At 38.1% G+C, this 12,105-nt stretch overlaps 1 protein-coding gene across 9 annotated transcripts in view; it reads left to right on the top strand.

Moving 5' to 3' along the window:
• ABI2 (abl interactor 2) overlaps nt 1-12,105 on the top strand; it is a 105,358-nt gene that overhangs the window by 63,824 nt on the left and 29,429 nt on the right. For 4 of the 9 annotated variants that reach the window (XM_018060610.1, XM_005676392.3, XM_018060623.1 and 1 more), the window contains 4 exons: nt 6,749-6,846; nt 9,898-10,044; nt 10,791-10,915; nt 11,902-12,084. In XM_018060610.1, coding sequence (XP_017916099.1) covers nt 6,749-6,846; nt 9,898-10,044; nt 10,791-10,915; nt 11,902-12,084 — 553 coding nt within the window. The remainder of the gene's footprint in view (nt 1-6,748; nt 6,847-9,897; nt 10,045-10,790; nt 10,916-11,901; nt 12,085-12,105) is intronic. The other 5 variants (XM_018060652.1, XM_018060634.1, XM_018060640.1 and 2 more) reach the window with 2 other exon arrangements.

The raw sequence follows: 12,105 nt of genomic DNA, 5'->3' as shown, positions 1-12,105 counted from the left end.
ACTCTGTAAAATATTATTTAACCTTTTCACTTTGAGTGTCATCTTGTGTGTGTCATTATCTACAGAAAACTGCCCCTCACATATCTAGGTTTTGGGTACAGCTGCGGATTCATTGTTAAGCATTTATTTGACACACTTGGAAGGAAAACACCACAATAGCAACACCTTTTGGGGGAATCATCTGTGTTTGCCTCTTTGTTCCAGTCTTGAGCCACCAATTCTGTCTTGGAAAAAGCCAGTTGTTGGAAAATTGTTTCAAAAATTAAGCAGAAATTTATCCATCTTTATTCTTCTTTTCTTTTTTATCTGTTCTTCCCTCCTTACTCCTAATCTCTTATTCATTATCTCTGTAGTTCAGTTCACTTGCTCAGGCATGTTTGAATCCTTGTGACCCCATGGACTGCAGCACATCAGGCCTCCCTGTCCATCACCAACTCCTGGAGTTTACTCAAACTCATGTCCATTGAGTTGGTGATGCCATTCAACCATCTCATCCTCTGTGTTCCCTTCTTCTCCCACCTTCAATCTTTCCCAGCATCAGGATCTTTCCAAATGAGTCAGGTCTTTGCATCAGGTGGTCAGAGTATTGGAGTTTCAACTTTAGCATCAGTCCTTCCAATGTATATTCAGGACTGATTTCCTTTAGGATGGACTGGTTGGATCTCCTTGCAGTCCAGGGGACTCTCAAGAGTCTTCTCCAACACCACAGTTCAAAAGCATCAATTCTTCAGCACTTTATAGTCCAACTCTCAGGTCAACTACTACGTGACTATAGTATACACGACTACTGGAAAAACCGTAGCTTTGACAAGAGAGACCTTTGTTGGCAATGTCTCTGCTTTGTAATATACTGTCTAGGTTGGTCATAACTTTTCTTCCAAGGGGCAAGCGTCTTTTAATTTCATGGCTGCAGTCACCATCTGCAGTAATTTTGGAGCCCCCAAAAATGAAGTCTGTCACTGTTCCCACTGTTTCCTCATCTATTTGCCATGAAGTGATGGGACCAGTTGCCATGATCATAGTTTTCTGAATGTTAAGTTTTAAGCCAACTTTTTCACTCTCCTCTTTCACTTTCATCAAGAGACTTTAGTTCTTCACTTTCTGCTGTAAGTGTGGTGTCATCTGCATATCTGAGGTTATTGATATTCCAGCTTGTGCTTCATCCAGTCTATTGTTTCTCATGAGGTACTCTGCATTTAAGTTAAATAAGCAGGGTGACAATATACAGCCTTGACGTACTCCTTTCGCGATTTGGAACCAGTCTGTTGTTCCATGTCCAGTTCTAACTGTTGCTTCCCGACCTGCATACAGATTCTCAGGAGGCAGGTCAGGTGGTCTGGTATTCCCATCTCTTTCAGGATTTTCCAGTTTATTGTGATCCACACAGTCAAAGGCTTTGGCATAGTCAATAAAGCAGAAATAGATGTTTTTTTGGAACTCTCTTGCTTTTTTGATGATACAGTGGATGTTGGCAATGTGATCTCTGGTTTCTCTGCCTTTTCTAAATCCAGCTTAAACATCTGGAAGTTCATGGTTCATGTACTGTTGAAGCCTGGCTTAGAGACTTTTGAGCATTACTTTGCTAGCTCACATCTCATATGAGTGACATGAGTGCAGTTGTGCGGTAGTTTGAGCATTCTTTGGCATTGCCTTTCTTTGGGATTGGAATGAAAACTGACCTTCACCAGTCCTGTGGCCACTGCTAACTTTTTGAAATTTGCTGGCATGTTGAGTGCAACACTTTCACAGCATCATTTTTTAGGATTTGAAATAGCTCAAGTGGAATTCCATTACTTCCACCAGCTTTGTTCGTAGTGATGCTAAGGCCCACTTGACTTTGCAATCCAGGATGTCTGGCTCTAGGTGAATGATCCCACATCGTGATTATCTGGGTCGTGAAGATGTTTTTAATATAGTTCTTCTGTGTATTTTTGTCACCTGTTCTTAATATCTTCTGCTTCTGTTAGGTCCATACCATTTCTGTCCTTTATTGTCCCTATATTTGCATGAAAAGTTCCCTTGGTATCTCTAATTTTCTTGAAGAGATTTTTAGTCTTTTCCATTCTATTGTTTTCCTCTATTTCTTTGTATTGATCACTGAGGAAGGCTTTCTTATCTCTCCTTGCTATTCTTTGAAACTCTGCATTCAAATGGGTATGTCTTTCTTTTTCTCCTTTGCCTTTAGCTTCTGTTCTTTTCTAAGCTATTTGTAAGGCCTTGTCAGATAACCATTTTGTCTTCTTGTGTTCTCTTTTCTTGGGGATGGTCTTGATCACTGCCTCCTGTACAATGTCATGAACCTCCATCCATAGTTCTCAGGTACTCTATCAGATCTAATGCCTTGAATCTATTTGTTACTTCCACTGTATAATCGAAAGGGATTTGATTTAAGTCATACCTGAATGGTCTAGTGGTTCTCCCTACTTTTCTCGGTAGTGGATTATGTTAAAACTTTTGTTACCTTAGGCTTTTTGTCTTCCTGTCTTACTAAAAATTTTACCTTTCTCCTGAAGCTACACTTGAATTCCTGATTTCAGTTTTGATTTCCCTCAGAGAATCTCCTGTTCCTTTTCCTGTTGGCTCAGAGAATTGAAATAAGAACATGTATCCTCTGAGGAGAGGGATAGAGGTCTCTAGGAAGCCAAAAATTATGCACTGGATGGGACTGCTGGGGACACACTGGACACGGGATGAGGCCTTCAGGTGTTTGCCCACAGCTTCTGCCCATCCTCGCTTCGCCACCTCCAGACACAAACTATACATACTACTCCTCTTCTCTTAGTGTGTTCAAATTTTGCTCTTTTTAAAACTTGGTAACACTGCAACTCAGATTTTTCTCTATAAAACCTTCTGTTAGGTAATTCTTCTCACATCGATACTTCTTTTTTGGAGATTTCTGTATTATTTGTAGAAATTACTTTTTATTTTAAGCAGGGTGTCTTAGTTATTCTAAAATAAGTTCCTTGAAAGCAGAGAAATCATTTTATAGACCTTTGTCTCCCCTTATTTTCCTTATTCTTTTACTCTTGTGTCTAGAGTTCTGGTGGTTGGTGGTTTAAATGAGCGATATACCACAGGTGTCATTTTAGAATGTTTCTCCCACTATTGCAGCAAGTTATCTATTCCTGGGAGATTTCTTCCTGACAGAGGTGATACCCTCTATGAACTAAAGATACAAAGATACTTTGTGAACTCTAGTATTTTTTAAAGAGTCTTTACGGGGTACTGGAAAGCACCGAGATTTGTAATGAGCATTATATATGATATGCATGATGTTATATATCAAGGTTCAAGGAGGTGCTGCTGCTGCTAAATCGCTTCAATCGTGTCTGACTCTGTGTGACCCCATAGACAGCAGCCCACCAGGCACCCCCCTCCCCTGGATTCTCCAGGCAAGAACACTGGAGTGAGTTGCCATTTCCTTCTCCAATGCATGAAAGTGAAAAGTGAAAGTGAAGTCGCTCAGTTGTGTCCGACTCCTAGCGACCCCATGGACTGCAGCCCACCAGGCTCCTCCGTCCATGGGATTTTCCAGGCAAGAGTACTGGAGTGGGGTGCAAGGAGGTACTGCATATGCCAAAAAAGCATAGGGCAGGAAAGACAGGAGCACTTTAGAAGCAGTATTAAGGTATAATGACTGGCCTGATGGTTGGTGCTAGTTGTGGTCTCCGAAGTTTGGAGACCAGAGAAGACCTCTCTGGTCCTAGAGGAACTGCTCTTACTCTCAGTATTGCCTGCGTTTCTTAGTCCAGGCCAGTGGGAAAGTATTTGAGCTTGGTCATGCATTAACCTTTGTCACCTAAATGAAATATTTCTTCTGTTCTTGAGTGGTTCTTTCTGGCAGGAAAAAAAAAGACTTCCTGCTGTTTCTCCATGTGCCTAATACCTGTTTCACTCAGCTCTCAGTGATGACTTTTTCCCTTTGTGGCATCAGAAAATACCCACATTAATTGACTTATTGTTGGAATCAGCCACCAAAGTTTCATTCCAGTTCCCAAGTAAAACTTTGGAGAGAATGATGAGCACTGCTGTTCATGATTCAGGACCTCTAACTACACACTTATGTGCCAGGTGATAGTGTGCCTAGGTGCTTTTTAAGGTTTCACGTGGACTTGCTGCTATGAATGGCGCAGTGTTGCTTTGTTTTCTTTGTCCTGAGTTCGCGGTGTGTGCTCTCTCTCTAGCTCTCCTTCACCACGCTCACAGTTAGCCTTGTGTTTTGCTCCTTGTCTGGAACCATTGGGTTGCCCTATAACTTCCCTCAAAGTAGTTTTTAGAACCATGATAACTATCCCATAAATATTTTTTTTACCAAATTATTTTAGTTATGAAATAGTTTAATTTTAATTATAATGTAGATTTCACCTATGAAAATTGTTTTGTTTGGCAATTTTTCTTGTATTTTTTTTTTGTTTTCCTCAAATTAGATGGCAGTATTTATACTCTGCATAGCATATTCGTTGTTTTACTTTTAGTATAGAAGCATTTTCCTCTAAGGAAAACTACCTTGAAGAAATACTGAGTTCTCTTTTAGCTTAATACAAAGGTAGTACAGAACTACATATTAGTTGGACATTCCATAGGGACTCTGGTTTTTTTTTAAGTGAAAATTACTCATGCAAATCCCGTTTACCAAAGAAATAGAACCATTTGATGATTCTACAGGTCAAAAATGTATCAAATTTTATGTATGGAATTGCCCACTATGCTTCAATTTGTAGATTGTTTATTTCATATTATTTTTTGGATAGATTTCAAGATTTATAGAGAAGATACTGCAATTTAAATGGAACACCGTACATACCAAAACCTTAAACAAATTAAAGTTGGAAAGCTGTTTCAAATATTATAGCTATTCCATGTATAGAATAAAATTCTGTCTTATCCTTTTCTGTCCTTGCTCCTTTTCCTTCCTATTTCTAGCAAATTGATGTAGTTTAGTGTTTGGCTCACCTACTTCTCCTTCATCACTTAAAGTGACCTTGGGTTTTATGTTGTTTAAGGTTGAGCTTAAAGGACTTTGGTTACTACTTTTAAAAATCTCCTGGTATCATGAATTAAGATATACGGTTTTTAAAGCTATTGGTTATTTGTCATACTACTCCTAAAAATTTGCCCCAATGTGGATTAATTTTTTAAAAACTTCTTCTGGCACTTTAAAGATATGATCAGTATACCCTCTGCTTATTAATGAGGGGGAGAACACAGATAAGTTAATTTTTATTCTTCCTTGATAACCAGTTTGTTTTGTATTTGTTGTTTAAAAGTAATAACAAAGGAGTACAGAAAAATGCATAGCCTTAAAAATATTGCTATTTCAAAGGTATCATTTGTCATTAAAGATTGTTTTAACATCACACACAACTTGTTCACTGGGCTATTCATTTGAAGAGTTTGTTTCTTAATATATTTTTTCTTGCCTATTCAGATAACAAGCAGTATTTTAGGATTTTAAAATATTCCATTTAAGACAGAATTAATTTTGACAGCCTCAATATTCTGTATGTAATTATGATGTTTTCTTAAATTTTGTATTTTAAAATTATAAATGTATTCTGATTTCAAAAGTATAATGTCTTACAGTTTCATTTTATAAGTATAATTTGAATACTCTGGACATAATTAGAGTGGAAAAGTTAAGATCCTTTTTTGAAGTGTTTGGCAGTCCAGAATATTAGGAGCTTTAAAATAGGGTCAGGCATGAACACACATGGTGAACATTATTAACTCTAACCCATTGGTAATCTCAAACAACTTGAGATTGCATTTGAACTATATTCATGGGTGACTTCTCTTAATGCCTTAAGATACCCAGATTTCTAGGGCTTTCTGTGTAAGTGCTCACTTCCTCCGTTGGTGGCATCCTCTTCTGGTAGCAATCCACACTTGTTCCCAGGTCACCCAACTTTCCCACGCTTGGGTTTTCAACCAGGGATAGAATAGTGAGGAACACAGCTTAGCTCTGTGTTCTTAGCTCTTAGGATTGTGTTGCATCTTTCTCATGCCTAAATTAATCTTCATTTTGGGCCTGAGTGGGTTTAATTCCTTCCCATTGGAACTAGGACATTGCCAGTGGCCACTGTACCACTCACAGTTGAATGGTATACCTCAGCCTTTCTGGTTCAGATGTTTAGGAACATGCCTTAACTTCTGGCAGTTCTCAGGTAGGTGATTCCTTCATAAGAGAACATTAATGAAATCTGAATTGTAAGGCTGATCCACAATTTATAAAAAGGAAATTTTCTCTGTATGATTTAATTTTATATAATATTCTCTACTTAGAGGATCAAAACTAAAGTTGCATATTTTTTGGGGAAAAACATTTATTTTGTTTTCTTATGATAAGCTTGCTATTTAAAAAACAAGGAATTGCTTAAAGGCATTGTTGTTTCTGATTGAGTTACTCTTATTAAAACTGAAATTTTTATAGTTAACCTATTTAATTTCAATTGAATATAGTATCAAACAGTCTAACCAGTGATCTGTTGGTGTGATGAGCTAATGGCAAATATAGTCTTTGCATACACATTTATAATCATCTGAAAATCTCATGTTAGGAGGAGTCCTTTGAGTACAACTGTAGAATGATAGTAGAGTAGAAATTGCATATGAAATGCATGGCCTCTAATTTTTTTTTCCTATTTAAACCTTCCCCTCCTTTGTTAAATAGCATAATGTTATTTCCCGAAAGTGGAACTTTGTTTCACTGCATTCAAATTAAATTGAGTTTTCCTCAAAATTTTTTTAGGTGAGTACCCAGAATATGAAGATGGGTGGGCTGCCGCGTACAACACCTCCAACACAGAAGCCCCCCAGCCCCCCTATGTCAGGCAAAGGGACACTTGGGTGAGTATGTAACTAAGTAGTAATCACAAACCGTTTCATGTACTGTGTGAAAACTAAACACTATATATATATGTTTAAACTATTTTTAAATATTTGAAAAGAGAATATTTTCTTCCTAAGATTATCCATTTTGTGTGTAACTTTCCCAAACGGAAAACATCTTTTATACTTATTAAATTATACCTGGGAAACATGTCTCCACTTTAAAAATATTCTGTTTAGAAATTATTTTTCTAATAAATTTTAAATTTGAGGTAAAATCCTAGCCTAAGTCCATGGCTTATTATAAATTGCACTCTAATTCCTGTTTTCAGAAACTTTCTAGTCTTTTCTGTTACGATCGAGTCTTCTTATTCTGACTAGTCTTCTGAAGAAAATACTGTGCAGATGATAGAATTCTGTATATCTCGTTTTTTTAATGAGAAATTACGAGCTTTCATTCAGTCTACAGACTGGGGCTCCAGATTTGACATAAATGGTCAATTAACAGAAAAGCTTGACCTTGTTTCTTTTATAGCATCTTAATACAGAAACTTGGTTTATCATGATCAAGGTTTGTGATCAGTTGGGCATAATATTGCCCAGAAGTTGGGTGACTAAAATTGTGGTCCTGCTCTGCTCCTGATGTGTGGTCTTGCATAGTAAGCCTCTTAGCAATTCAGTTTTTTCATCTGTAAAAGGGGGTAATATTTGTCCTCTGTCAACTTTTCAGGGTCATTGTACCATGAATTGGATTTTTTAAAAAAAATATATAAGACAAAGACAAAATGCCTTTATTACCATTGGCTTTGTGATATATGCTTAAAAGTTTTTCATTGGAAATCTTGTTTTTTGGCCCCCTCACCAAAAAGCAAACAAGAAAACCAGACCAAAAGACCCAGCAACCTAATCAGTCAAAGAAAGATAATGTGGAAGGAGGAATTAAAGTTAGGGCAGTGGAAAACAGAAGGATAAAATCAGATTTCTGGCCAGAAATAGGGTGATTTTATTTGGGGAGGACAAAAAAAATTCTGCTTAGGTTAGAAAGGAAAAGCTCTACTAGCTTAGATAAGATTTAAGCTTCAGAGTAGAACGGAGACGTCATGGTATGTCATAATTGTACAGGGTAAGAATAGAGATCAGGTCAGGAGGGAGTATTTGTTTTATTTTCCTGCGAAATGTCTATATTTCTGTTACGTATAGTTTCTAATGGATTTTATTAGGTTTTGAATCAAGAATGTTAGCAAGATAATCCTAGTAAAATAAAAATTTCCATTGCTCCCAAATTTTAAAGATTTACTTACACACTAGTATTTGTTTTCCCTGTGTATCAGCAAGGGCTCCGCAGGATTCCTGAAGGCCAGAGCGGCCGAGCACCACTAGCTATTTGATGGTCACAGCCTGGCTTCTTCAGTCTTGGCTCAACCACCATATTTTGTCCTCTCTCCCTAGTTTTTTACCTTATTTTTATCATTGTCTTCACTGTATGGCCTTCCCTGGTGGCTCAGCTGGTAAAGAATCTGCCTACAATGAGGGAGACCTGGGTTCATTCCCTGCGTTGGGAGGATCCCCTGGAGAAGGGAAAGGCTACCCACTCCAAGTATTCTGGCCTGGAGAATTCCGTGGTCTATATATATATAGTCCATGGGGTTGCAAAGAGTCAGACACAACTGAGCAACTTTCACTTCACTGTGTAGTTTTTAGTCAGCAAGGTTTTTGTTCTGTTTTCTTGGATGACACAGAGCACTTTTATTGTCTGGGGAAAATTGTTGGGAAATCCATCAGTTTCCTATTTTATGGTGTTTTATATGTACATCATAATTTCAGAGATGCCTTAACTTCTTTATAGCTTCTTTATAACTTCTTTAAATTCAAGGCCCTGACATTCCTTTTTTTTTTTTTGACCCAATATCTTATCTAGTGCCCCTTATTTATTTTTAATACCATGTATATTTGTTTATGCAAGAGGATTTTGAGAGTAGTAGAGTAGACAGGGTCATTGCAAAGTAACCTCATCCAGAATCAATGAGCTGAAACTGGAGTGGATGAGAGAGAATAATATTTAAAGGAACCTTGGGAGCTTTTGAGGAAGTGAATTATTGAGAAATATAGAAGTCAGGTGAGCATCACCATTTTAGGGGAAAAAAGCTCTTTAATTTTCATATCTTGAGATCCAGTTAAAGATCAGAATCTCATCTGCATAATATCAGTTTCATGTCAGCTGAATATTAATCATTGCCATCGTGATGGAAACTTAAAGATGAGAATTAACTTAATAATTCCTAGTGTGCCAGTGTGCATCCTATTTCCTATATTTCCTTTCTTGATCTTGTCATTCTTTTAAGAACGTTTGAGTAAGAGAAGTATGCTAATGAAATACAGTCTGTTCTATACTTCAAAGTAAATAAGACAGAAAGACTTAGGTTATCTGTTTTTTTTCTTCTCTCCCTTTTAAATGTTGAACTCTGAGGAGGGTAAGAGGTAAAAGCGATCATGGTGAAAGGTTAAGGAGGATGTAAAGTGAGAATGGAAGGAGAGGAGATTAAATTATGTATTTCTGTGTGTGGATGTAGTTTTATTTCTGTGTACTTATTGCATAGAAAGAGAAATGAATTGTTAATGGTTGCTGTTGATCATCAGTGTGGGGGTTGTAGAGCCAGACCCTGTAGATTTATTTACCCTGTCTTTGATCATTTTTGGTTAGGGAGAGAGGGGTGAGGAAGATAGATAGTGCATTTGTGAAGTGCAGTTGGGAGACTTTAATTTGAACTCATCTAAGAAGAGAGTCTGGGAAACATTGGCTTACCTGGGGGAGAAACTTCATGCTCTCAGAATGAATGAACAAAATTAGTTTAGGGAAATGAGGTCAAAGACTGAAAAAAAATAACAATACGCATCAAAGCCCTGATGCTGGAGAAGTGATACTTAAGGGAAGATGGAAATTGGTAGCCGGGTTTTATTAAAACACATTTTACTACCTCTGAGTACAAATTGTATTTCACTACTGGCAACTCTGAATTTATTGTGCCGAGACTTGCTAATCACACGATACATACGCTCTTCTTTTTGTAGGCGGCACTCCCCCTATCGCACACTGGAGCCAGTGCGTCCTCCAGTGGTACCAAATGATTACGTACCTAGCCCAACCCGTAATATGGCTCCCTCGCAGCAGAGCCCTGTGAGGACAGCTTCTGTGAATCAAAGAAATCGAACTTACAGGTATTTTCTCTACCTCAGTGCAAAATGGGATGGTCATAGCACCATTATTTGTTCAGATAACTTCAGCTAAATCTCTCTCATTTTCCAAGCACTAAGTTCTTTTCCTCACACTACTCCCCCAAACCTCATCTGATTTCACCTCTCTCTCCTCATGTTCTGATGCAACTTTGAGCAGCCAGGAAGTTGAAAAAGGACAGACATCTCAAAGTGCAGACTTTTCTGCAAGACTAGTTATAACTATAGTTATAGTTGACCTGAAAAAAGAAAATCACTGACCAGATACGGGGAATTTCAAGTTGTTTTTTGGTGGTACTTTACAGATGAAAAACCATATGCAATAAAACATTAATATGGCATAATATGTCATGATATCATTACAAGTAAAACTGGACAAATAATTTGTTTAGGAAAACTGTTCTTATTATAAAGCTATTTCTTCAGACAGCCATTAAACTGGAATAAAAGAAAGTAACATTACTTTCATGTGTTGAGCCCCATCATTTATCCCTTATATTTATGGAGTTTTGTTTTTCTCAATTTCTTTAATATATGCTTATTAAAAGGTGGCCAAAACAAGTTTCTTGAACTCAAGTTTTTTCCCTTCCTTTATAAAGAAATTCATCTCTGAAATGGAGGGCTTTTGATTACCATCTAGTAGCTGTATTCATTTCAGAACATTCTGGAGAATGCTGGTGATGTCTTCCTGTGCACAGATGCTCATGTTTCGGTGGCTCTTCTTTCTGTAGCAGCAGCGGGAGCAGTGGAGGAAGCCACCCGAGCAGCCGGAGCAGCAGTCGGGAGAACAGTGGAAGTGGGAGCGTGGGGGTCCCCATTGCCGTCCCTACTCCCTCTCCTCCCAGCGTCTTTCCAGGTAAGACATGAGTCGTGCTTCGTCTTCAGCTGTCCTTTCTGAGTTTGTCCTTTCAGATACTAATTTAATACACTGAGCTTTCTTCATAATCAGGATTTTTTCTCTTGAAGACTCTGTAAATGTTGAGAAATCTTTCGCATTCTGCTGTTTTTAACCAAATTATTTGTCAGTGTATGTTCACATACTTCTCTGTGGTTTGGTGTTGTGTCTTTGCTGCTGTGTCTTGGTTGGCACTTAGAGGTTGCACCTTGGAACGAGTGGCATGTTTAACTCCCGCTGGTGTTATAACAGTGCGTGCCTTTGGACACAGTGCAGTCTCGGTGTAAGGAATCATTGGTAACAAAGGATCAGGCAGATATAATTTCAACAGTTCAATCTAGTGGGCTCTTGGAACTTGAGTTGCTGAAATGCACAGAAAAATGTACTTGTTTCATCTGAGGACACGGAACTTAGTTTTAAAAACCTGACACAGAAGGCATAAAGATGGAAAATTACGTATTTAATTTACTTATAACAAAGAGATAATATCTTTTAAAAAATCATGAAAAAGAGGTTTGTATTTCTCTAAATTCGTTTTACCTGATTAGATATTTATGTCTGGAATGTTTGTTTTCTGATTTGTATGATTCAGAATGGAATACTGTTATTTTCTAGTGTGTTATGTTTAGCTTTGTATACTATTTACAGAATGTTATGTTAAAAACAACAACATAAAGGGGGCACTTTCTTCCAGTGTGTTGGCTATCAGGTAAAAAGGAATGCTTTTAATGAATTTAAAGATCTGGACATTATCCTTAGCATCTTGAATTACCTGCTGTAAACCTCATAATCCTTTAATGTCAGCTTCATTCTTTTTTAACACTCTCTTCTGTTCTTTGGTATTGATCAGCACTGAGTATCTAACACTGAGTTCTCCGGTGCCTGTTCTAATCCCGCCTGATGGAACTGCCTCATTAACGCTGCCTCTCACTCCTCTTTCCCCTCAGCCCCCGCTGGCTCTGCTGGTACTCCACCCCTTCCTGCTACTTCCGCATCTGCCCCCACCCCTCTTGTTCCTGCAACTGTCCCTTCTTCCACTGCCCCAGATGCTGCCGCTGGGGGAGCCCAGACCCTTGCTGATGGCTTCACTTCTCCGACTCCCCCTGTTGTCTCTTCCACTCCCCCTACAGGTGAGTATTGGCCTATTCCTT

Source organism: Capra hircus, chromosome 2 (genome assembly GCF_001704415.2).
Source record: "Capra hircus breed San Clemente chromosome 2, ASM170441v1, whole genome shotgun sequence".
In the NCBI taxonomy this organism is placed as follows: domain Eukaryota; kingdom Metazoa; phylum Chordata; class Mammalia; order Artiodactyla; family Bovidae; genus Capra; species Capra hircus.
The sequence above is the reverse complement of the archived record's forward strand: the minus strand, read 5'-3'. Positions and strand labels throughout refer to the sequence as shown.